We start from the raw sequence: 24,976 nt of genomic DNA on the forward strand, positions 1-24,976 counted from the left end.
AGGGACTCTGCACCCAAAGGAATCGGACGTGGGTAAAAACTGAGAGGACGCATCACGCAAGCGGCAAGGGGGGCGTTGCCTCTGGATCTGCACCGGAAGTTGCACACGGTCTGATGTCTTGGTTTCACTGATTCAATAATTCATATAGTGAAGCACGAACTCTGCCAACCCCCAGCCCCCGAACCTGGCAAGTGAACTATGTCTCTTCATAGACAATCAGGAAAGAACCAACACATCGGAAAGATAATCGCTTTTAATTTTCTAAGTTTTCACTTACGCAACATGATAAAGGCAGATATATGCGACTCGATATGACATTTTTACAAAAAATGTCCCCCCAGCATCTGGGCAGTAGTATATAAATATTTACAATGAAAAAATAGGCAAGGAAAAAGGAAATCTTCATGGTTCAAGACAATTTCTTTCCAATGCTTCTCAGAATCTTGAAAATAAAATACTTCATTACCTTTTTTAGTCATCCATATTTACATGTTGATTCAGCTGACGGTCCAAGAAATCTAGGCTTAAGGATGTTTTGTTCTGTGTCACTCCTGCTCTTTTTCTACACTATTTTCCAAGTTATCTGAGAGTAAATTAAATATAAAAATGTAAACTTTGAAGGAAGAGAAAAAAAGAACACGTGTAAATGCACTGATAGAAAGGTCCTTACAGAGGTTAATATTTTACAACACTAAAAACCAAAATAAAATGCTCTCTATATTTCTTTAGTAGGGACATTTGGTTTCAATGTAATTTGATGAGATTAACAAAAATTGCCTCTGAAGAGGAAGCCAAGAAAACAGCAACGATGTTACCATCCTCACTGATGAATATCCATCACCCTAATTTTCTCTAAAAGAAACTGTGGTTTTTTTCAAAAAGTGACAAATATGAATTATATCACGGAGAGCTTAAAAGCCTCAACAAAGTGTGGTATCTTTTAAATATGAAGACTTTGAAAAATAAATTTGAATAGTGCAAGCCAGCCTATTTAACGTAGTGATATTACAAATATATTCAACTCCAACGTAGGAAAGCATGACTCTGCCGCCGCCCGACGCCGGGCTGTCGAGGTTGCCAGGATCGAGGGCAGCAGGCGGTCCCCGAGGATGCGATGTGAGTGTTTCCATGACGACGCCTCCAGCGGTACCTGCCGCCCTGAGGCAGGGCCGGGGCCTCACGTGTGGGAGCTGCGCCGGCCCCTGGCGCCCAGGGACACGCGGAGCCGCGGCTCCCGGGCGCGGTAATGCTCGTTGAAATCCAGCCTGAAGCTCAGGAAGCGCAGGCTCTCATCGGGGCTGGTCGTCAGCAACACCAGGAACTGCTGCACGATGCCCTGGAGAGACGCAGGGGACACACGCCCATCTCAGGTCCAGGAAGGAGCTGCCCACACAACCGCCCCGCCTTTAACCCCCTCCGGGGTTCTTTCCACCAACACCCACCCTAGCGGTTGTCCCTGGGACCAGAGTTCACCCAGTCAAGGGCAGCCCCACGGGGAAGAGATGCTCATTTCCACAAATGCAAATTCACAAAGGTAATTTCATGGAAAAGAACTAACCAACAGATTTTTCCTTTCTGCCGTTAAGTTCTATAAGAATTAGCAAAACAGCAAAGCAACTGGTGGGAAAACATCCTATTTTTTAAATTTTGAATAGATAACTTCAGTGTGACACTTTTCATCTTTCACATGAGTTATGAAAGAGTATTTAATCATACAGCCCTGACGGGAGGACAAACTGAGAACACCAAGAACAGACACGTGATGTAAACCATGGCTCGGGGCCCTGGTGCCTTTGGGGGTGTCGGGCTGCGGCTGCCCCCGAGGGCGGGCAGTGCGGCCACATCACCTCCTCATTGGGGGGTTTGCAAAGACGACGACAGGGTGTGAGAGACGTTCACTCAGCTTTAACAGAACAGAATTCCCAACTGCTTCTGTCCGGGCTGAGTCACTGAGGACACCTCCCATCCCTGCCAACCCCCCCGCCCGTCTCACGTCAGCTGAGCGTCACCTGCTCAGGGGAAGCGCTCGGGAAAGCTCTGATCGGCAGAGAAAAGGTCACCGACACACCCTTGTCCATCCTTCCCGAACTCTCGAGGTGGACACTGCCCCCCACCCTTGCTTCTGGTGGAGCTCCTGGGAGCTGGGACGCGTGCAGATGCATGTATGCGACACTAGTCACTTTACACTGAGCGAACACACGGCCTGCGTGCGTGTGCGCGTGTCACCATCTCTCTGGGTAAGGAGGACTTGGGAGAAAGTCCCTAAGGAACCGCGCTGCTCAAAACTCCGCCAGGGCTTCTCGTGAGCGTGAAACTGAAACATGCCGACGAAGGAGGCCTCCACCTGGACACGTGAGGGCATGTCTTCCCGCGGGGCCGGGCCCAGGGCCGCTCACAAGCAGCAAAGCACGGATGGCTGTTAAGACTCTATATAGTGTTTCAGCCACCGACACAAGGAAGACAGCAAAGGACTTACGTGATCAAGAAAAGAAGTCTGAACGGTAGTGATTTACAAAGATCAAGGCTGTAATGTTAAGTAATGCTGGGATTACATTAAGATTACTTTTTAAAAACTGTATTAACTCTACCGGGAAAACATGTAACCACCACTGTCCTTTTAGAAATCAGCACTTGGACACATTTTAAGTTACTGAGTACTCCTCTGCAGCTGGGCAACTATCTTAATTAACAGCACGAACGTAACCATGAGGCACCCATTTCTGAGAATTATGAACCCACACCACATATAGGACCTGGGTCAAGACAGCGCTTCATCATCAAAACACCTGCCCAATAGATATATTTTTGCATTGGACATAAACCAGTCATTACCACCATTTATGAAACGTGTTTTCAACAGAAAGGTAACAAGAGGCCAATGCCAAAGTGAGGCCACTTACAAAAGGGACAAATTTACCCCTTAGTTATGCAGAAGAGAAATTCAAAACTAAAAAGTGTGAGGACCTTGGGAAGCAAACTAGATGCCTACGGAACAGGGTCGTGGCGTTTCAGTCAGAATTCTGAACCAATGAATACATGGCACGGAAACATAAGTTTTCAAGGTCTGGGGTTCAACGCCTGATTTGTCTAATTAGTTACCAGAACTGAGGGGAAAAACTCTTCATAAAATCTTTTCATCTCTATTTCCAGCACTAACATCACCTTGAGAAACATGAAATCAGAAACCAAACCCTCAAAAGAGACAAAGCAGAGCAGAGCGTGTGGCCTCCGCGGCCCAGCAGCCTGAGGCCCGTCCCGCACGCTCCCCACACACTCCCCGCACACTCCCCGCCTGTCCGCAGAGGAGGGGGCCGCAGAGCCGCGCCCACCAGAGCAGCCACGGGAAGGAAGGGCCACCAGAGGTCGGACAGCACCGAGGGCAAGACTCCCACCCAGCGGCAGAGGCTGGACCGGCTGGAACGACGCCCCTTCCGTCATCTGGCGTCGAGCGTCAGTTACTGTGACGCGGGCGGCACCCTGTCGCTGGACACGCACCTGGTAGAAATGCGTCAGTATGCGCAGCTGCGAGCACAGCCTTGGTATCGACTCCTGGAACTCCCGGACCCTCTGGCTCTCCTGCTCTTCTTCTGCGGCTGTCACCCCCCACTGGCCCTGAGAGGGAGAGAGAAGCAGACGGGTTAGACTCTGGATGGAAGACGCTGGGGGGCGGGGCTGAGGTGCGTGCTAGTGGCGGGGCGCTGACTTCCACCCCTCTGTGTCGCTGGAAACGTCCATGATCTTTTTCTGATGCAAACTGCTCTCTAGCTTACATTTTTCAATTAATAACATACCTCGGAAGTATTTTCCATCAATACACGAGTACACGTAGAACTCCCTCACTGTTCTTAGTAATGTTCACCAGCCCCAGTGTTAACATTCTGTGGCATCCCACAATTCAGATGATTCCTCACAGCTCACCAGTCTTCTGCTACTAGAAACAATGCTGTAATAAACAGCCTTGTATCTGTCTGTCATTTTGTACGTATTTCAGTGCAGATACTTTACGTGTCTGTAAACTGAACCCGACGGTTCAAAGCACCGGCACCCTCACATGTTGCATTAACTCCTGACTTGAACGAGAACGGTTCTTACCGTTTCCCTTAGCCGTGGTGCATGTAAGAGACTGTTCTCAATCACTGGTGCAGCTGACTAGCTGCTTTGCAGCCAGCACACGCAGGAATTATCACAGGATCACTTCTTATCAATTAACATGGTAAATTACATGAATAGACCTCTTGAACCCCTGCATTCCTTAAATAAACCCCAGTCTTGGTGAATTATTCTCTCAATATTCTGTTAAATGTTTCCGCTGTATTTTCTGTAAGACTTTTTCCATCAACACGCACAACCTAGGTCTGGTATAAAGATTCTCGCATCTGGTGTCAACTTCACAGAGCTTCCCAAGCAGGCTCTGGACACTTCCCTCCCTGTGATTGAACTGGCGCACGAGCACAGCGCTCTCCGCTCTCCACGCCGCCGAGGTCCGGCCGCTCCCTTTCCTGTGGCAGAGCTGCTGATAAGCAACTTTGCTCCTTGCTGAGCCACTGCTCTGCCTAGAATTTGCCCTCTGTCCAGAGAAAGCCCTTCATCTCCCTCCCGTGTGCAGGCTGACTTCACGGGTCCGAGCCAGACAGCAGGCGGCATTTCCGCACCGCCTCGGTGTGTCTGTCTTCCCCCCACGGCCTCCCACGAGGTGCCCAGCTTGTTCTGCTCCCCCTGGGCCGGGGACACCCTCCGTCCATGCTCACCCTCATCTCACCGGGGCCCACCTCCTGCTGCCCGGCCGCCTCCGGGTTTCGCTGCTTCCCCAGCGGCTTCAGCGGGCGTCTGGGTGACTCTCTCCCCATTTAGTTCCGTCGGCATGAGGGTTGCGCATTTTCAGAATCCCGTCCTGGGGCTCCGCGGCCTGAGAGACACGGGCCACCTCTAGCGCCCCTCCGGCCCTCCGTCCGTGGCGGGACCTCACCGCAACCCCATCTTCCATCACAAGCTGGCCCTGTCCTCTCTACTGCCTTGTGCCCTCGACGGCAAGCTGCTTCCCTCTGGACAACTTCGGTGCCCGGTGCGTCGTCCGTCCTTTCCACTCTGTCCTGTCTCTTCTGTCCCAGAACCTCCCGACCAAGCAGGTCTGCCCAGACGGCGAGCAGGCGACGGGTCCAGAGGGCAGCCCCAGCCCAGAGGTTACCCAGAGGCCTCTCCTTTCATGCGGTGGGCTTAGCCCCGCTGCCTCTGTTGACAGGACAGACACGTCTGGTCTCACCGTCATCTCACCAGCGAGACGCTTTCCGGTCTCCCTGACGGTGGTCGTCTTTTACCACATGGTCTGTGTTTCTTCTGACAACCAGGAGGCTTCTAAGTCTGTTCAGCGGCTGCCTTTGAAAGGACAGCTTCCCAAAGCGGGCCGTCCCTGTGCTCTACTTCTTCAGACAGCGTTAACCAGCCTGAGCGCGAACGATGAGCGCCCCCTTCTTGCTGCCTGATTTTAGGAGACATTATTTTCACGTCTGTATCTTTTCATGTATGTACACCTGTTTTACTTACTTCGTGAGCTTTAAAAAGTATCTCTTGATGCTGGGTTTTAAAAGATGAAGTAATTACTAAACTTATATTACTTTCTATCCTTTCCCTACCACCTTTTGTCTTTTCGAACACGATTTCTAAATATTCTATTTTACTGTAGTACATACATATAAAAAAGCACAAGAATTCTAAGTGGAAAGCATGATGCAGTGTCACAATGCGGTATACGCGTCACAGCTGGGCTGACATGCACGTTCACATCAGCAGCACAGCGGCTGCGTCCAAACACTTTGTCTTGTACTTGCAGCCAGGTAACGATTTTACATAGTTAAATTCAATTTTGTTTTATAAATAAAAGCTATCCCTAATAATTAAAAGCAAAAATGAAACCAATTAATCTAACTGGGTACTGAGCTGGTGGCAAAACCTTACAGGAATAGCTATTTCAGGGAGGTCACCTTGCAGGAGCAGACACGTGGCTGGGAAATCGCATGGCTGCTGCACTGTGGGGGGAGGGTCAAGATGCCTGTTCTGAGAGAGTGGTGTGTACAGGTGTGTACAGGTGTGTACAGGTGTGTGGGGGGCAGGTGGAGTCAGAGAACAAAGAGCTGGGTGAGCTCCTGCTAGAAAACAAGATTTCCAATTGTGAGACAGAAAAAAGAAGAAAGAAAAGGCCTTTAGCCCTAAATTTGAATTGGACATATTATCACACACGGTTTTGAGAAGTGGGAAGAAAGCAGAAAACTGAGGGCAGGGACTGAAGGAGGAAGAGGCGCCCGGGAGCCCTTGCCCAGCAGCAGCAGTGCAGAACGCTGCGGCAGGGGCGGGCAGAGGCCCCCGACCAGGCGCCCTGGGCCCTCCGAGCCGTCCTGCACAGCCCCTCCAGCCCGCGGGGGCCTCAGGTCTGATGACAGTGCGCAGATCACCCTGCCTCGCGAACGTTAACCACTCCTTGGGTACACTCGCAGCTCTCGCCTCTCCCGCGTATCCCGAGCACGTCTGAACAAACACGCTGAATAACCTGCCTTACCAGGCAGATCTGCTCCGAGGCGCTGACGGGTAACAGTCTGGGGAGTGAGCCTGGGCGCCCCCAGAGCGCAGACTCCCAGCTCAGCGATTCCCCAGAAGGGCAGAGCTCTGGGCAAGTGGGCAGTTTGAGAAACCACGGCCATGGCGGGATTCACTGGACACTTAACAGCTGACATACACCAGCACATGAAAGTGAGGAGCTCCAGGGGAGTCTGTTTGTTTATTATCACTCCCGTTCTACAAACCAGGAAACTGGTCTCAGAGAGGTCAAGTCAGCAAAGGCACAAAGCTGGTGACGGGGTCGTGGCCTGCAGTCTGCCTGGTGCGCAGGCTTCCTGGGCGGGCCCGGCCAGGAGGCCCCGGGGGCCGGGGGTCGCCAACTCTGACATTTCAGCCACAAGCCCCTGCTCCCGGCAATGCAAACAATGTGAGCAGTACACCCATCTCTAGAACACCCTGAAGGCACGACACGCACACGATGCGCTGTGTCCCTTCCAAGTTAACGATCCTCTAACGCAGACTGTAAGGGAATACTCAAAAATAAAACTAATCCAACCGCATCAACTGAACAATCTGTCTGTCACCACCCCAAGAATAAGCATCTTGAAAAAGTGAACGACTGTACAGATTATATCCAATACAAGAAATCCCATAAAGACTCAAACTCATTCAATAAATCTTTGCACTTCAAGGTCATGAAGGACATGAACCACTCAGTAAGGTGACTGAAAACAGCCGACGCGCACAAATCCGGCTCCCACGGGTACACATGTGCCCGCCGGCTCCAGATGAGAGCGACGCAGAGTCGGGCACCGCCCAGCGGAGACACCGACACAGACGAACGTCTCGACACTTGACTGAGGGACGCTGGCAAGAGACCAGAGCTTCCCGTGAACTCTGCCTTCGCTGATTTTTAGAGCTGAGGACAGTGATGGTGCCCGCTCCCTGTAAAGGAGTCCAGAGCCGCTCAGGACCCCAGCCGGACGCGGCTACGACCACAGCCTCAGCGACGTTTCAGCGGCAGAGTCTGCTGCGCTGGCAATCACTGCGGCAACAGCTCACTGTCTAAGCGGATGAGCCCCACCAGCTCACTGTCTAAGCGGATGAGCCCAAGCCCACCAGCACCAGAACCATACCTCGGCTCCACGCTGCTGCTTCTTCTCCTCGAACTGCAGGCGCCTCTGCAGCTCCTCCAGGGCGGCTCTGTAGATGGCATCTTGAGTGTTCTGAAGCTCGATGATTTGATCAAACACGGCCCTCAGCTGGTTTAAAAGTGCCTGGGGAGAGAGGACAAGTTTTTTTCTTTTCATGAACAGAGCCCCCAACACGCTTATTACTAAGTTTTTCAAATAAAATATTGACACTTAGTGAAATTCTCAAGGCGCTCTTTAGCTGTTCATTCATGCATCAGCAGACACTGACTGAACACCCGGTCCTGGCAAATACGCGAATTCTGAATCACCATAGCAACAGCAAGCAGCCAGAGCCCAGGCTCTCGCTGAATCACCTCCCATCCTCACTGAGACCTGGCAACCCAAGGTGCTGCCCGACTCCACAGCCACAGTGTGGAGCGCGCAGCTGCGCCCGCAGCGGGACTGCTCGAGGATTAGAAAGCGAGGGGAAGGGATGGAAACACTTTTTTTTTTTTTTTGGTGGCACATACCAAAACCAGACATGGAGAATATGAGAGAGGAAATTCTTTAAAAAGTATAAAAAACAAATCCTGCAAGGTTTTTTAGAAAAAGGTATCATGCTTTACACCAGGAATGAAAGGATGGTTTTAAACCAAGGGCGACAGTGCGTCTCCCTAATTCACAGGGTTCCTCAGGGCACACACCTACCGCAGGTCATGCATTCTTTCTCTAGTGCGGCACGGAAAGGAGACCACAGCACACAGTCTTGTATGTACACCAAACGATATCCACGCACCATACACATCCTAACCCAAGGCTGTACGGCGAGCACCACGACACCGGCGGAGGGGAAGGGGCAGGGGGCTGAAAGGTACATGATAGCCGACACCCACGGGGCCTTTCGTGGACAGCAAGCAGTGCGCTTGGCTCAGAGCTGCCTGTTCCTGGTGGGGCCTCAGCCGTAACACAAAATCAAAACAAAAGCTGGAGACGACTTTTTAACGAGGATTTATTTCCTCTAGTTTGTTTCTTTATTGTAGTCAAATAAAAATTGACTATTTTTGGAGCTGGGGTGACTTACTGCTGTTTACTCCAAGCTAAGAGTGCAACATGTGCTTCTGCTGTCAGCAATCTGTTCAGACAGGGCGGCGACGGAAGTGCCTTCTGTGCTGACACCGGTTTGCGACAATTTAGTGTGACTCAGGATTTCTCTCAAGAATGCACAAGCAGAAATTACGAAAATGTACACACATACCTGTCACAACCTCCAACTTCAAAATTACGTGTATCAAACAGCCTTGTTTTTCTTACTAAGTGACGTAAGAAAAATACATTTATGTCAATAACAGACTGCCTTAATTTGTTTTATATATTGGGTTTCTTAAAAAACCCTCCAGTGATTACTTTAAATAAACCATCAAATTGAAAGTAAAACCCTCAGCAGACGGACCATTTCAGAAAAGATCATTAAGGCCTTCAGCAAACGACTCCTTCCATGAATTTAGCCAGGACCAACTCACACGTAAACATTTCCTATCATGAGAAAATCACGTTACAGGCGAAAATATTTTCTCGCTTGGATTCTGTTCATCCCCGTAGACATCTTTAGCAGTGAGCAGCGTGGCCTCTAGCTGTTTACAATGGAACTTCCACATGTGCAAACGGGCAGAGACACCGCCACTGGCAGGTACGTGTGCTCCTGATTCACCAGCTTGGGGACAACCCCCAGCCCTTCACACGTTTTCTAAAAAGCATTAGATCTAACGATCGTAAATCTCCCTGCAAAACACACACACACAAGATGACTTTTAATTGTTTAAAAACAGTAGCAACTGACATGTGCCAGGCACTATGGTGACGGCTTACGAGCAGCACACAATTTAATTCTCACAAATGTAGGGAAGAGAGAGGGGTGTCGTGCTCTTTCAAAACACGGGAACGCCGGGGTCAAAAGCTGAGAAGTAGGACGGAGCCTTAGGTCCACCTGCCCGCAGTGCCCCGCGCTGTGCGAGTGGACAAGGACATGGTGGCAGCGAACGCCCGCAGCCCATCAGGTCGGGCCCTGGACACTCATCTACCCGGACTGAACATGAGCGTGTCAGCAGGCAGATCCCTGACAGGACCTGCCCACAGCGCCAGCCTGATACAGACGAGGTGCAGTGATCGAGGCTGAAAGCCCTGAGGTGTGCGCTTCCTAAGTTCTCCTTACGCTCCAAGTATTTTAAATTACTCCTGTGCCACTGTTTCAATATATTTATAAAACATTCTATATAGAAGCATCTTTGATCTGAAGCATCTATAAAGAAGCACACATGATCAATAATTCTCTAATAATGAAATCTGGCATATCAAAATACCTGTTTTCCCAGCCATGGATGGCTAACCAGATATACTAAAAAAATCAGACAAGTATAGCTGATTCACTTTGTTATACAGCAGAAACTAACATACCATTGTAAAGCAATTATACTCCAATAAAGATGTTATAAAAAATGATTAAAAAAACAGCACTAAGATACAATTTCTCAGCTATCTATCACACTGGCAAAAATTTAAAAGTATGACAACATGTTCTGTTGGCGAGGCTGCAGGAAAACGGGCTCTCACGCACCTGCTGCTGGGAGTGCAAACGCACACACGCTTCTGGCAAATATCTACTAAAGCGTCTACTAAAAAAGAAATCAGACGAAACAGCGTGTTCCCACAGAAGGACCCCTGCAGCGGGTGGAGGTTTAGTGGGAAGCAGCCCTCTGCAATCCTGAAACGTCTTTAAAGTCGCACATTTAACGTCAAAAATGTACTTGAAATTTTGCTTCCTACTTTACATTTGTCTCAAGTGAAAGCAAAGTGTTCCTTATTTTCCCAGATCTCTGAATAAAATCTAAGCTCCGGGAAGACTTGCCACATGGAACATGCAACTTTCAGCAGGGCCTACAGGAAGGAGTGTCAGCAAACAAGCAGGGGTTTATCCAGACAGCCTGTCCTGACTCTGCCGCCAGAGGTTCCGGAAGGCCTGGCCTCCGCCCACACCCCCTGAACCGAGGGATGGGCTCTGAATGCTTGTTCTCGCACTGCCATCCCTCAGGACGACTGCCCCCTGAGCAGCACGCAAGGACATCGCTGCCACCCCAGGAGGTGGATGGGCGCCACCAGTCTTCATCCTTTCATGCCCAGTTCAAGGCACGTTCTCACCGGAGCACTGCTGCTCCAACCCTGAGGGGAAACATCACACTAACAGCAAGACTGTCCCGGCTACCAGGGCTGTGGCCGCACCAGGGGACGAGCCCAAGGGAAGGACTGGCTGACCGTCTGTTCTCGTCTTACCCTGGAGTCGGCGTCCAGCAGACAGCGGGAGATGACGGTGTCCAGGAAGGCCTCGTGCGCGGCGATGATGTGGTCCAGGTCCTGGGCCTGCTGCACTTTGTTCCAAAGTTCATCCCAAGAGCACTCAAGCACCTGGAAATGACGAGAGCCTGAGGGAGGCGCTGACGCCACGCTGGCACAGCACCTTCTACGAAGCACAGCACGACGGCCTGAGACAAGATGATCTCAACCAGAATCGAGGGCTGATTCGAACGTACCTCAAATGTAATGTAATACTGCATCTGATGGATGAAATGGACCATCTCGGAAGCCAGAATGTGACAGTGGTGCAGCACCCCAGAGAATTCTGCAAGAGAGCCAGACACCGCCGTCGGACACCAGCACAGCCTGCCCTCCTGGCCACCTGCAAGCTGTCTTCCCCCAAACGCCCTCACTTTCACTCTCGACCCCTAAAGCAGAGTCCATCTCTGTGCTATGTAAACACGTACTTAGCCACCCAATCACGCAGTGACAGATTACTTTACGGAATATAAGGATCTAACAAGAAATGGCATAAAATGAAATAACTGTATTTGAAAAGTAGAGAAATTCTGTTTTACAATGATGCAATATCTTGAATAAATATAAGCTCAATTTTATGGTTTCTTTACAGTCAGTCAGTCTGCCTACTGTGCGTGAGACTTTTACTATTCCCTAGCTATTTGGCGACAAAAATGACATTTCCTTAAGTACCGAATGTGACCTTGTCACCTGAGAGAAGCATGAACTTGGAGGGGGTGGGCAGGGCCCAGACTCCACTCCTGTTCTTTGTGAGATTATAAAACCAGGAAAAGGCTGGAGGGTCACCAGGGAGCAGCATTCTCTGCTTGGACTTTTCATTTTTGTTCAGAGACTCCGCTGGACTATTATGGGATACTACTGTCCCTGAAGGCTCCATTGGGGGAATGACTTTAATATGGGTCAGACTGGACATATTTCTGTTACCGCTCCAAGGGCCTTCAATTAGCTACCTGGATAACTCACTTGTCGCTGCATGCGGTTATCTGAGAAATCATTCTTGTCCCTTCCTCAAAGAGTAATGACGGAGCGACGTATAAACAGGTGTGAAAAAAACAACAGTGGTGCTGTATACTTGAAAAACTACTGCTTTCTACAGGCTGAGGACTAAGAGACACTTGTGGGGATTCCGGCTTGTCTAACAGGCCCTCCTCGGCCAGGGAAGAAACAGCACGGCCACCTCAGAAGATCGGCACAGGCTCCAAAGCCTGCCGTCCCCCGTACCATCAGGAATCTGCAATCCATGAATATGGTAAACGTTCTTCTGAAAGACAGCTATAAGCTTCCTATTTCATTTGTAAGTCCAGAGTGAAGGATGTACTTTTCCTACTAAAACCATCAGAGGGGCTAAGACTTCTAGTCTAGCACTCAAAGTCTATTTAACTAAAATGACTTTTCAATGTAAAAAGGCGTAAGAACATGCTGTTTTAAGCCATATTCATCTGCATTATGGTTTAGGTAAGCTTCTCAGAGAAGTAACCCCAGTGTGCAACTCCATCTGGGGTTTAACCAGAGCTGGAATGGCGGGCTGTCGCCCCCCCCCCCCGACGCCAGGCAGTCCCCCTGGAGAGCCGTCCGTGTACATTCAAACATCCCACAGGCATGTTTCTTCGTAGAGCGGCAAAGTTCCATGAAACGGTCTGTGATACGAAATAGTCTAGAAACCCCGCGTGGAAGGGTCTGTTTGTTTACTGTTCTTCATGTCATCACAGACCTCAGGTGGAACTTTCCCAGAAGCCCAGCGTCTCTGCGGCCTCGTCCAGCACAACCTCACCACTTCCGAGGGCACGGCTCTGCCCGCACTCACAGCAAACGGGGCAGCCTGTTTCCCAGCCTCGTGAGACGGGTCTGCAGTTTACACTAACCCAGCCTGACATTTTCCCACCAAAGAAAGTTTAAGATCGCAGGCAGAACGGTAGGTCTCATCCCGGCTCCCGGCGGATGACGTGAGAACGCTGAGCGCTGCCCGGGGGCCTGGGTCAGTGCAGAGGCAAGAGCACATCTGCGGCCACTTGCCAGCCTCCGGCTCCAGGACAATCTTCCACACATCAGGGAAGAAGTGCGACTCCAGGTTTCACTGCTCTGTGCAGTCTGGGTCTCCTCTAACTATCACCTAAGCTGAAGTCTTTTCCTCCTGCCCAGATCTGTCTTGGGCTGCAGATCCATTTACCCTTAAAAACATCTCACACAGGTGAGCCTGACCTGGCAGCCCGGCCCCGCTCCTCCCGCAGTGCCCGGAATCAGAGGCCCAGGGGTCCACCCTGGCCACACCTCCCACCCCACGGCTCTCAGCCCTGAGGCTGCAGGCTCCCCGGGCTGCGTAACGCTTGCACACTGTCATGGTGGGCCAGTCTGCTGGCCTCCAAGCTCAGCCCTCGGGGCGGAGCCTCCCTGGCCCCTGCTGCACTGAAGTCACACTGGCTCACTGGGCCTCGAGGCCCTTGCACCTGGCCCAGCCCCCCTTCTGAACACACTCTTCTGCCGGCCCCCGGCCCTCCCCCACTCCCCACTCTTCCCGTCTAACGCACTCACCTCCAGATGCCAGCCCGGGAGCCCCTCCGTCCTATGACACCACCTGGTGGTGGTCTCCCTCCCATACTCCCACAGCACCTGGTCTTCCCCACTTCAAACGACGACCAAAGCGCTCTAAGTGCCTGCTGACACGTCCAGCTTGCCTGCGAGACAAGATGCTTCCTGACCCCAGGGACCTTTCTGTCACATCCACCACTGGATACCAAGAACGGGCAGCACCGAGTAGGCCAATCGTTATTTACTGAATGAATCATTTCGATCCTCAAACTTTAAGGAGACAATCTGCATCATCTATGTCTTGACTATTTCACTCACATCCTTTTCAAAAGGTTTCCGTGACCAAAGGCAAATTTGGCAACAATGGTAAAATGAGTGTTATTTTCTTCATAGTCTTCAAGTACTACCAAATGTATTTTCACTCTAGAAAAATTATCTGTTCTCCAGTCTGAAGGGAGCACGGAGGACAGCATCTTTAATGCACCCTCCTCCTAAGATAAAGCCTCTGAGAGTGAAGGGGCCCGAGGGCACTGCCTCCTGAAAAGGGATCTGGTGAAATAACCCACGGGTAAAGCCTGCCATCCCTCTACCACCACAGTGCTTCCCTTCCGCACGGGAGAGAACAAGCGCTCTGAGCTGACAGATTCGGAACTGCTCACTGCCCAGGTAAGGCTCCAACGACTATGAACCCAATTGATACGGAGACTGAATTCACAAGGTATACTTTGGTCCTTTAACTCCTAAAAAATACAACTTACACCTGAAACAGCCCTTGAATCTCTTTACCCAGAACCTTGAAAATACACTTAAAACATACTTAAAATAGAAGTACTTGTGTTTTTATAATTGAACCACAAATAACCATATAATTCTAAAACTTCCAAAAGCAAAGCAACATTCACCCCGAGGTCCAATAAATACATAAATACAGGACATCTCCCGCTGGACTAGCGTGGCGGCAGACAGCTTTACAGACACCAAGAATGACCATCTCCCCTCCGGCAGACTCAGGTGTGAGACGTTAGACCTGTCTGCAATCCTCTACTGCCCCTCAAGGCTGCGGGAGGGACTTCAGGGCTTTAAAATACACCAGCAGCTCTCACAGGCTTGACCGTGTGGTTTGGACATCTTTCCCAGAAGCTTCTGCCCAACTGGAGATGCTGTTGTTAAAAATTACAAAAGTTTCTTTCCAAAAAATACCCTAAAACAATTTATTCACAATTTCAAAACCACCTCCTAAAACTTTTATCTACAGCTGAAGGGATGATATTTAAAAGTGACTTCACCAAATTACCCATGAGATTCATTTCTCAAGGCTATGGAGTCAAAGGACGTTGGTAAGACCCTGGGTCTTTCCTGTCTCCTGGGTACAAGACCTCTGGTCACCGGTCAGGGCCTCCTGCAGACACCGTCTGGCGTCCTCTGTCTACCAGGCAAGTGTGAGGACACCTGTCCACGTGGGGCTCCCCGAGGGGTACTGGGCTGAGCGCTGCGCAGATTCCATCCTGGCAACCCTTGAAGGCAAGTGCTGCCAGCCAGCCCCGACCCAGACGAGGCCTCTGAGGCAGAAGACTAAGAACCAGCCCGAGGCCACAGCCCAGAATCCGGGCAGAGCGCTAACCACTCAGCTTAGCAGTCTGGCAAACAAGAAGAGAACACGTCACAGGCGTGTACTCACTGAGGACTACCTACTCACCCACGTGGACAGAAACGACAGACACAAAAGGGAACTTTCAAAGAGAAAAACATCTACTCATCTTTGGGCCACCGTTCCACTAAGTCTAGAAGCCAACTGTAAGATGAGTCATTATCATGTCAATCACCAAGAAAGGAGAACAAGCCCCTGCCAGCGGGGGGCCGACCACTTCCCCTACCTCCTCCTCCTTCACTTTTATTTCCAACGAGGACCAAAAACCAGACTATTTTAACACCATTCTTTGGGGAGGGGAAGCTCCATGCACTCCCTGCCCCCAGGACACAAAGGCTGAGAAAGAGGCAGGAAGCTCATTTACCTGTAGTTCTGTATTTGTCTATTTCATCTGTTAAATGTTATCTGAAATACACATTTAGTTGCCACTAATAGCAACAGTTTTTAGATTAACTGAATCTAACAAAAGAACTTCCATTTCTTTTTAAAGGAAAAAAATCTTTAAACCATTTCAGATCAATAATCTTTTCTGTCTAGCTAAATGGCAAATATATATAAAAATGGGTTTAATCGGCTTGGCATACCATTATCAAACTCTCTTGCTCTGAGCAAATCATTTTCAGGTGTAACTATTTACTCCAAACAACCTATTTTGATGAATATTATTAAAATTATATCTGGGATGATGATCATGGGTACTGTGTACATGACCAAACACACACATGCATATGTGAAGGACTCCACGGGCTGCTTTCAGAAGCATTTTCTGGAATCTTCCCATATTTTTGCCTCAGATTTATGGTTGGTGGGAAATTTCTAAATCTGCTGTGTTAAAAAGACTAACTTCCTGGTTGATCTCTGTTCATCAAGTTGCCTGGCCGTTAATAACTAAAACACTTCCTTATAAGTTAAAGGTAAGAAGGCTGCACTCCAACAGAAACATGGGCAAAAAAACAATTTCCTGAAAAAACAAACACAAATGACAAAAGAAAGTGTTTACATTCAAAGATAATTTAAAAAACATTAAAAGGAATTAAAATGAACTTCCAGGGAATTCCCTGGTGGTCCAGTGGGGAAACTCCCTGGTGGTCCAGTGGTTAGGACTCCACGCTTCCACTGCAGGGGGCATGGGTTCGATCCCTCCTCAGAGAACTTAGATCTCGCATGCCATAGGGTGTGGCCAAAAAATTTTTTTTAATTCATACACAACAAATAAATAAAATGAACTTCCATTTTCACCTATCAAATTGACTGTTTGAACATAATATCCAACAACTATCAACCAGTGACAGCTGCGCTTACGGGGATGTAAATTAAATTGGTACAAACTTTTCAGGTACAAACTTTCCTGAAAAGTAATCTGACAATGTGTACCAACAGAGTTAAAATATAAATACTAAGAAATAAAAGTATTAGTAAATGTACAGTAAACCTAAGATTCGTACCTGTTAACCCAGCAATTCCATTTCCAATTCACCTATTCTAAAGAAATATCCAGAGGCATATAAATATATATTTACACAAAGCTTATGGCATTATTTATATTAGTGGAAAAATAGTAAAAAAAAAAAAAAAAAACCACAAAAAAACTATATGCCCAACCGAAGAGAAAAGATAAAATGATATGTCCACAGGAAGCAATATTATGCTATTAAAAATATTTTAGAAGAAGTTTTAATGACAAGGGAAAAGGCTCAGTGAAAGAAGCTGAAACTGAACACGATACAGTAGGATCAAGTTATGTTAAAATTACACAGAAAACTGATCAAATAAATGCATTAGTTATCTTCAAGTAGAAAACAAAACTCATTGCTGACTATTCAAAATAAGAGAAAAGCCAATTCACATAGACATTGCTGATCCAAATCAGAAAAACGTATCAGAACCAGCTAATACTTAGATCTGTTACAGAGCTCAGATTTCCCACAGCTAAAAATAATACAGTTGTTGGGCTTCCCTGGTGGCGCAGTGGTTGAGAATCTGCCTGCCAATGCAGGGGACACGGGTTCGACTCCTGGTCTGGGAAGATCCCAAATGCCGCGGAGCAACTAAGCCAGTGAGCCACAACTACTGAGCCTGCGCGTCTGGAGCCTGTGCTCCACAACAAGAGAGGCCGCGACAGTGAGAGACCCGCGCACCGCGATGAAGAGTGGTCCCCGCTCGCCGCAACTGGAGAAAGCCCTCGCACAGAAACGAAGACCCAACACAGCCAAAAATAAATAAATAAATTTATATTAAAATAATAATAATACAGTTGTTTATTTCGAAAGGAGAAGAGTGATACAATGACAAATATCTGCACTGTGCTGAAATGATCTCGATCAGACACTGAGGAAGATGAGACCCCTGTGCTCGCAGGGAAGGGGAGAGGGCAGGCCCAGCGGACACCTGGCAGGCGCACCGACCGTGTGACTTCCGACCGCGTGACTTCCGGGGAGGGCGGCAGAGGCAGAGCCAGGAGCCAGCGCCTCCGCCCTCATCGACTAGAAAATGGACGCTGAAGGCATATTTACCATTCACAACCACGAGAGGCTTTCAAAGAAAACGCCCCCTCTTGAGTCCTTCTCAGCTACTTCAGAGGGACCCTACCATTAATCGTCTCGAAGTGAGTCCGGAGGAAGCTCGGCCAGGAGCCTAAGAGCATCACGACCACTCGCCGAGTCCCGCCGGGAAGACAGAAAGCCTGGACGCCAGTAAACCTGTGATTCCGCGTGTTACCACGTGGACAGGTGCCCACCAGCCCCCAGCTTCTGGGGTGTCACAGTTCTGGAACTCTGGGAGCTGCCCAGGGAGGAGCCTCGACCTAGTCAACAAGCAGAGCTCATGCAGCCTTTCTGCAAACAGCTGCTCCTCTTTTAGGAACTGCTTTCACCCAAGCATTAACAGTGTGACCGTGTGGTTCTTCTCTGGAGACATAATTTGTTGAAATACTTTCTCAAACGTTTTGACCAAATCACTTCCAATATAAAGATTTCAAAATTATTCATAATTCAAGTCACTCAATATTTATAACATTAAAATGAACTTGGGGCTTCCCTGGTGGCGCAGTGGTTGAGAGTCCGCCTGCCGACACAGGGGACACGGGTTCGTGCCCCGGTCCGGGAAGATCCCACGTGCCGCGGAGCGGCTGGGCCCGTGAGCCATGGCCGCTGAGCCTGCGCGTCCGGAGCCTGTGCTCCGCAACGGGAGAGGCCACGGCAGTGAGAGGCCCGCGTACAGCAAAAAAAACAAAAAAAAACAAACAACAAAAAAATGAACTTGACTACATGACATGAGAGTTTTATTATAGCTTTTAACTGTAAAATATTGTAAAATCTTCCCATGTCCTGGTTTATGAACCAAAACGATATTAAAGCAATTCCCAAACAGACTTTAATTAAAACACTTAGTGAATTTTAAATGAGCCAGTGATTTATTAAACAGCTTTCTTTCCTTAAAGATTATTTTTTTAAAAAAATTAAAGTACATATATGAACACTACACGATTCTGAAAGAAACTTCAATGTCTAAAAAAACCTAACTTGACTCCATTTCTTTTCCTGATCTGCACTGAAGTCAAGATAAGCATATTACAAATGAGCCTCTTCACAAAAGACAAATCCAAAAGCACAAGAAACCACTTTTCAATTGCGTTAAGAACACTTTTGTTCTTGCGAAGCTGCTAGAAACCAGGGGCCAGGCGGGGACACGCCCTCTGCTGGGGTTTACCTGGCATATTTCTCAGGAGCTTGGCGTTGCACATGTGCCCCTTCCGGATGTCAGTGAGGATGTACTCCATCCGCTTGGCCCTCCAAAGGAAGTTAAACACTCTCAGGTAGTGGCTCATACACTCTCGAGTGAACACCTGGAAAGAGCAGAACACAGGCTGACAGGATCCTGTGAGGTGAGGGTCCTCCCAGGGCAGGGCTGTCTTTTTTTTTTTTTTCCTTAAACAAAAAGCCAGAGAACACACAACCAACTCTAACACGTTCTAAGTAGTATGTAAGCAACCATCACAGCACACTTTAGGAAAGCGTCATCACACAGCAACCACGCTGATCGTTTATATGTCGGAGCACATTCAACGGACCTGATGTACAAAAGTTCAGTGTGGCCGAAATTCCTTACAACTATGACCTGTCTTGAGGGGGACATTCACATCCCACTGCATTCACACAGGGAAACAGCACCCACAGGACATGGTCCCTCAGTCCATCACTTACTGCAGAATAAAGTTCGGAGGAACATTCAACAAATAAGCTCCTGACACCTCATGTAACACCCTGGAGACCAAGGGTAGAAATACATGGATCTTATCCTGCCCACTGTCAAAATGACATCTGTCCTTCCAAATCCTTCTTCACAGAATTTGTAAGAATCTAAAATAACGCTGTGTTATAGAAGACCTAACTATGTAACTAAGATATGTACCCATTCTAATTAAATTCTATACAAAAAATGACAATCTCAATGAGAATAGAAAGGAAATAGAGATTAATATGGTAAATTAAACAGGGAAATATCAGGAAATCCATTTGCTTCTAAAATCTGATTCTAAAACCATAAATCTTTAAGTAAAACAGCCCTTTTTATCTTTCTAGTAACTTCTGTATCCAACTGCACAGAATTTAATGTGATAGTTAAAAATTATTTCAATTTCTAACGCTAGTCTGATTATCTGCAGCTGTATAATAAAATGGTTACAGGTACAGCCACTCCACTGAGAACATGCCAACCCAGGACATATGCTGACCCTGGGACTGGAGGGCAAAGACCGGACAGGGAAGAGGCCACTCCCTGTGTGAGTCCTGAGCAGACTGCACCAACCAATTACAAGACCTCTTCTCCTTCCAATCCAGCCTCTCCCGTCGGACCATCAATGCACTGGAGTCGGCAAGGAAATTGACACCTATTAGCCACAGGCAGGGATCTATCTTAAATTTCTTTTTAAATACATCTATGATATAAACTTATTTTCTTGACTCTACTAGAGCTTTTAAAAATCTAAAATCTTGAAAATATAACATTACGTGATCAATTATTTATGCACAAGGTATGCAATGCATAACTTCGATACTCTCATAAGATGTGCAAAATCATACAATAATTAAGTAACCGTGTATACAGACCATGCTCAGTGTATCTATCACTCCAGGCACCTACATTTTGTGAAATAATCGATGCAGCTGCCTTCACTATGGTATCATTTATTCTACGAAAAAATAATATGTAATATATGCAATATTAACAAGTAGATAATATGAAAGTTTCTAACATAAATAATTTGTTAAAATATCCTGTTTTATACATTATAATTACTTAAAACTATTTATGACGTACATCTAAGGAGAAAAAACTAATTTGAATATGACCAAAAATTAAGTCTGAGCCCAGCTGTCTATTGAAGATGTAGTAGCTTTGGTCTGGTAAAATTTAAACAATGGGAGTTTCCGTGTGAAAAGCCTGCCGCAGTAGCTACCGCCTCACAGGAGACAGGCAGGGCCTCCTGCAGAGCAAAGCTGTCAGCCCAGAGGGGATGCACGAGGGCCGGCTTCGGTGCAGGCTCTCCAGCAGATGGGCGCACATCACCCCTGGAGGGGAAGGACAGCCATGGACAGCCAACTCTGCAGAGACCGCTAGGGAGACACAGTAGAGCCAAATCACACTACTTCTTAACAGAATATTTTCCCAAGAATTAGAAGAAATGCATGTCCTTCTTCAATATTTCAGATAAGAAAATGACTGAGATAAGTTCAAAGAGATACCTTAGTCAAGGAGAATTCACTCAAGTCTGAATAAAGAAAAACTGAGCACTAAAGAGGGCATTTTAATTGCAGACACACAAGAGAGCTGTGCTGGTCAATCCTTTATGACCTGGGAACCATTCAAGGAAACAGAGCTTTTCTTTAAACACAGTGGAAGAGCGCCGTGAACAACTGCGCAGCTATTTTCTCATCAGCTCAAATGGATACTGAATATCAAATTTTATCCAAGGAGTAAAAATACAACGCCACTAAAATACTTTATAGTTCCCTTCAAATTATCCTAAATTAGTCACTACAGTCCAAGAATAATGGAACAAAATGAATAACCCATTTGTTAAGTACTTGCTGAAACCTATGATGAGAACAAATGATATTAAGAATTCTTAAAATAATCCAGCACTTCAGCACTCGTTAGCGACTGGTGCACACACACATGCACACGCACACACACGACTCTGGCTCTGATTCATTCAATGGACGCATCGGGGATGCAAGCAAGCACTTCACGCGGAGCTCGAGAGAGACCGACTCTGAAGCAACAGGGACGTGCAGCCACCCAAACAGCTACGACGGCGCCCAGCGGGACCTTACGGTTGCAATGGGCCCATCGACGTGGTAATCCAGGCTGAAGACGTCCCAGCCGGTGTCACCTGGAGAGACCTGGGAGCAAAAACAAACACACAACTGCAGGGCTTCCCACCACTGTGAAGCTGTCGAGTCCTCAAAGGAAAGGCATTAAAATAAAGCCCAATTTTTAAAAACCACTCAGCAGTTCTGAGCGAGAGCTGCCTGAGAGCAGAGGAGGGCATCTTTTTCCCACTCCTGTGCCCTCAGCATCTAGACAGACAGGCACATATGAGGTGCCCTGCAAATATTCTGGAATAAAGAGCGTATTTTTAATGAATATTGTAAAATCAGTTTTAACATTCATCAGCATTTTCTTAAATGACAAAAACCCACTGCCTTTTGTGTTCCTAATCCATAAAAGTAAACATTTTTTAAAAACCCACAGGTTCTGCTAATGGTCCTTCATCATAAGTAAGCAAACAGTGTATTATGTTTATGAAATACTCATTCCCCTAAAAAAAGCCATCTTCTCTCAACTAAAACTAAACACCTCTGTTTGTGATCAATGCTACTGCGATCTGTCACCTCTGTGCCCGGTGTCGTCACCAGCAGCAACAGCGGAGGTGACTAAGCACCCACGTGGCCAGGCCCCAGGACAGAGCTGCACGTCCCCTGCCCGCAGACCTGGCGGCCCTCTGTCAGGAGGACACAGAGGTGCAGGGACCCATCTGAGGCCAGCCAGGCCACCGGACAGAGATTCCGACGCACGGTGGCCAGCTCCCCCCCACCAGAGCGGAGCAGCGTGGAGCAGCGAAGAGAAGAGAAGAGAAGAGAAGAGAAGAGAAGAGAAGAGAGAAGAGAAGAGCAGAGAAGAGCAGAGAAGAGAAGAGAAGAGAGGAGAGCAGAGAAGAGAAGAGAAGAGATAGCAGAGCAGAGAAGAGAGGAGAGCAGAGCAGAGAAGAGAAGAGAGCCGAGCGGAGCGGAGCGGAGCAGCGGGGCCTCAGGCCACACGGAGGGCGCCAGCGAGGAGCCCCGGGTGGGACCAGAGCTGCGGTACCTCCAGCAGCCTCACATCCAGTCTTCTGAGGGCCTCAGGGCTGTCAAACTGGGCGTTGGTGGCTCTGACAGCTGTTTCAAGAATTCCAGTCAGGTTGTGTTGGTACAAAGTCGTAGCCGGACGGACAAGCTCTGGTCTTAACAGAGTTTGGTAAAAGCAAAAGAGGATGTTACTTGGATTCTCAATGCGCTTCCTGAAAACTTCAGACTATAGAGTTCAAGTGACAAAACCTAACAGGACAAATGGAACCGATACAACACGGCAACAAAATGACTGTAAAATCTGAATGCTACAGAATTAACTATAAATAAGATTTCATCAAGTATTTTGGGGAGCAAAACACTTCTTTAAAATTAATTTTGATTCAGCTTAAAATTGAAAATCCTTAAGTGAGCCACGCATGTTAAAAAATACAGTTTTCAAACTTAAGCCTGGCCTACAGTAGCCTGAACTACTGTAACTTCCTGTACAGATCCAATGGGCAGAAAGGACTAGATTAAATCAAAACAATTGGCTGTGTGGACACCATGATTCTAAAGGCTAAAAACTACTGTGTTACCAGCAAACACTTAAGGGTTACTGACATCTGCATTCCTAAATATGAAACTGACAGCTGCGTTCCTAAATATGAAGCTAACATTTCCGAGATCCGCCCCAGGTGTGCACAGGGTGAAAAAGGACCAACAACGTCAGTGTCGCTCAAATAAATCTGAGGCAAGCTAGAGACTGATGACATTCCCCTTTTAAAACCGGAAACTTAAAACAGGCCTTTGAGAAGAAATAAATTTTTCATTTACTATCAAGGATGAGACACTCTAATTATTAAAACGCAGCATAAGGCAAACACGGGTAAGTCAGCTAAATGATGCGATCTGCAACACGGCCATGGCCTCTGAACGTTCACGAAACACCTGCTCTCCTCCACCCCAAACCTGCACACTTGGCCCCCACCCCCTGGGCCACTGAAAGAACATCTCCCCCTAAAAACTCATCTCCACCCACTCCCCACAGGTGCTGCCCTGGGACCAGTACCTAAGTCACCAGTGACCCCCTTCCTTACAGAGAGCAGAAAGGCTCCTTCAGGAAGTATAACCACCAAAAATTCATGTTCAGCAGATCATCAACTCTTTCATGAGCTAATACCTCAGACAAGGTTACCCCTGAGCCTGCTTGCTATGTGTGCCCCCAAAACTCAATCGTCTTTCGTACTGAAGACGGCCTTCTGGTTAGAGGTGGAACTACGGAGTTTCCGTGGCTGAAGCGGCTTCTCAAGTGCAGTCCCCATGCCGGCAGCTTCCCCTCGGCCGGGACCCTCTAGGGACGCACCGTCCTGGCTCCAGCCCAGAGCCACGGAGCCGGGCTCTGCGGGCAGGCCCGGCCATCCAGTCCAACAATCCCTGGAGGGGATTCCGACACACATGGAGTCTGGGGACCAAAGGCCTGAGACACTACTGGACTCACACAGGCATGACTGAAGTGTCCCAAAGGCAGCGCCAAGAAGCCACATGTCCAGTCCTAGGCGCCCGAGTCCACGCTGTGCCCACCCTCAGCTGCCCGGGGCCCGGCTGTCTGCTACAGAGCTGGCCCTCCTGTCTCTATGGCAGGAAGGAGGGACACACACTTCCTTCTAGAAGGGACGGTGCCAGGAGGAACGTCATGGAACTAAATGGAAGGAGCAGTCGTATTTGCTCCATGGAGTTGTTTTGCTCTTTGGTTTTTTAGCAAGAAATAATGTACAGTAAAAGCATGGAGGAAGAAGTTCCATCTTGAAACATACATTTTGCTTCTCAGACTACTCTCAAACTGAAGCTGAGCTAACCGACCACACCGCGCACCCCTCATGCCCCTGCTGGCCGGTGCCGGTGCCCAAGAGGCGCACGAGCCCCGCGAGCGGAGCGCAGGACCAGCAGAGCTAAAGGGACATCGGCCTGACGATGCGACAATGTTCTCTCCTCGGATTTCACCTTCCCAACGTTCTGTGAGACTTCAACACATTTCCTCTAATGTCGCTTATTCTTTTAAAGAGAAACTGTAAAGCTCTTTATCGTGCTGAAATCTACTGCACGTCTACAAAAAGAACCCTCAAGAGCCTTCTTACTTGAGCAAGTCCATTAAGTGCCTGATGAAGTCTCCTTGACCGAGCAGCAAGTACCGCCGCATGGCCTGCATGTGGTCCAGCAGGCTGTACTTCTTATTCAGAACATCCAGTAGGTACTTGCTGGTCTCAAAATAAGCCGCGTCGATTTTCCCCTGAAATGCATTTTCCAAATCTGTGAAAAAATCTGCAGCTGTAAAGAACAAAAGGGAAGAGTACACATACGTACATAATCTGCATCTTACGAGGAGGAATGAGACTCACACACACAGA

The 24,976-nt window shown here is 48.2% G+C and overlaps 1 protein-coding gene across 2 annotated transcripts in view; it reads right to left on the bottom strand.

The window, feature by feature from the left end:
• Window positions 1-246: 246 nt before the first annotated feature.
• Window positions 247-24,976, bottom strand: part of TUBGCP3 (tubulin gamma complex component 3) — a 60,561-nt gene continuing 35,831 nt past the window's right edge. The window contains exons 14-22 of one of the 2 annotated variants that reach the window (XM_082859331.1): window positions 24,707-24,878; window positions 22,609-22,744; window positions 21,576-21,644; window positions 18,949-19,084; window positions 11,264-11,352; window positions 11,007-11,138; window positions 7,686-7,826; window positions 3,496-3,612; window positions 247-1,336 (exon numbers count right to left, since the gene is read on the bottom strand). In XM_082859331.1, the coding sequence (XP_082715457.1) occupies window positions 1,178-1,336; window positions 3,496-3,612; window positions 7,686-7,826; window positions 11,007-11,138; window positions 11,264-11,352; window positions 18,949-19,084; window positions 21,576-21,644; window positions 22,609-22,744; window positions 24,707-24,878 (1,151 nt within the window). In that variant the 3' untranslated portion in view covers window positions 247-1,177. Of the gene's footprint in view, window positions 1,337-3,495; window positions 3,613-7,685; window positions 7,827-11,006; window positions 11,139-11,263; window positions 11,353-18,948; window positions 19,085-21,575; window positions 21,645-22,608; window positions 22,745-24,706; window positions 24,897-24,976 lie in introns of both variants that reach the window. The other variant, XM_082859330.1, reaches the window with a different exon arrangement.

Source organism: Leucopleurus acutus, assembly GCF_964270905.1.
Source record: "Leucopleurus acutus genome assembly, chromosome: 18".
Classification (NCBI taxonomy): domain Eukaryota; kingdom Metazoa; phylum Chordata; class Mammalia; order Artiodactyla; family Delphinidae; genus Leucopleurus; species Leucopleurus acutus.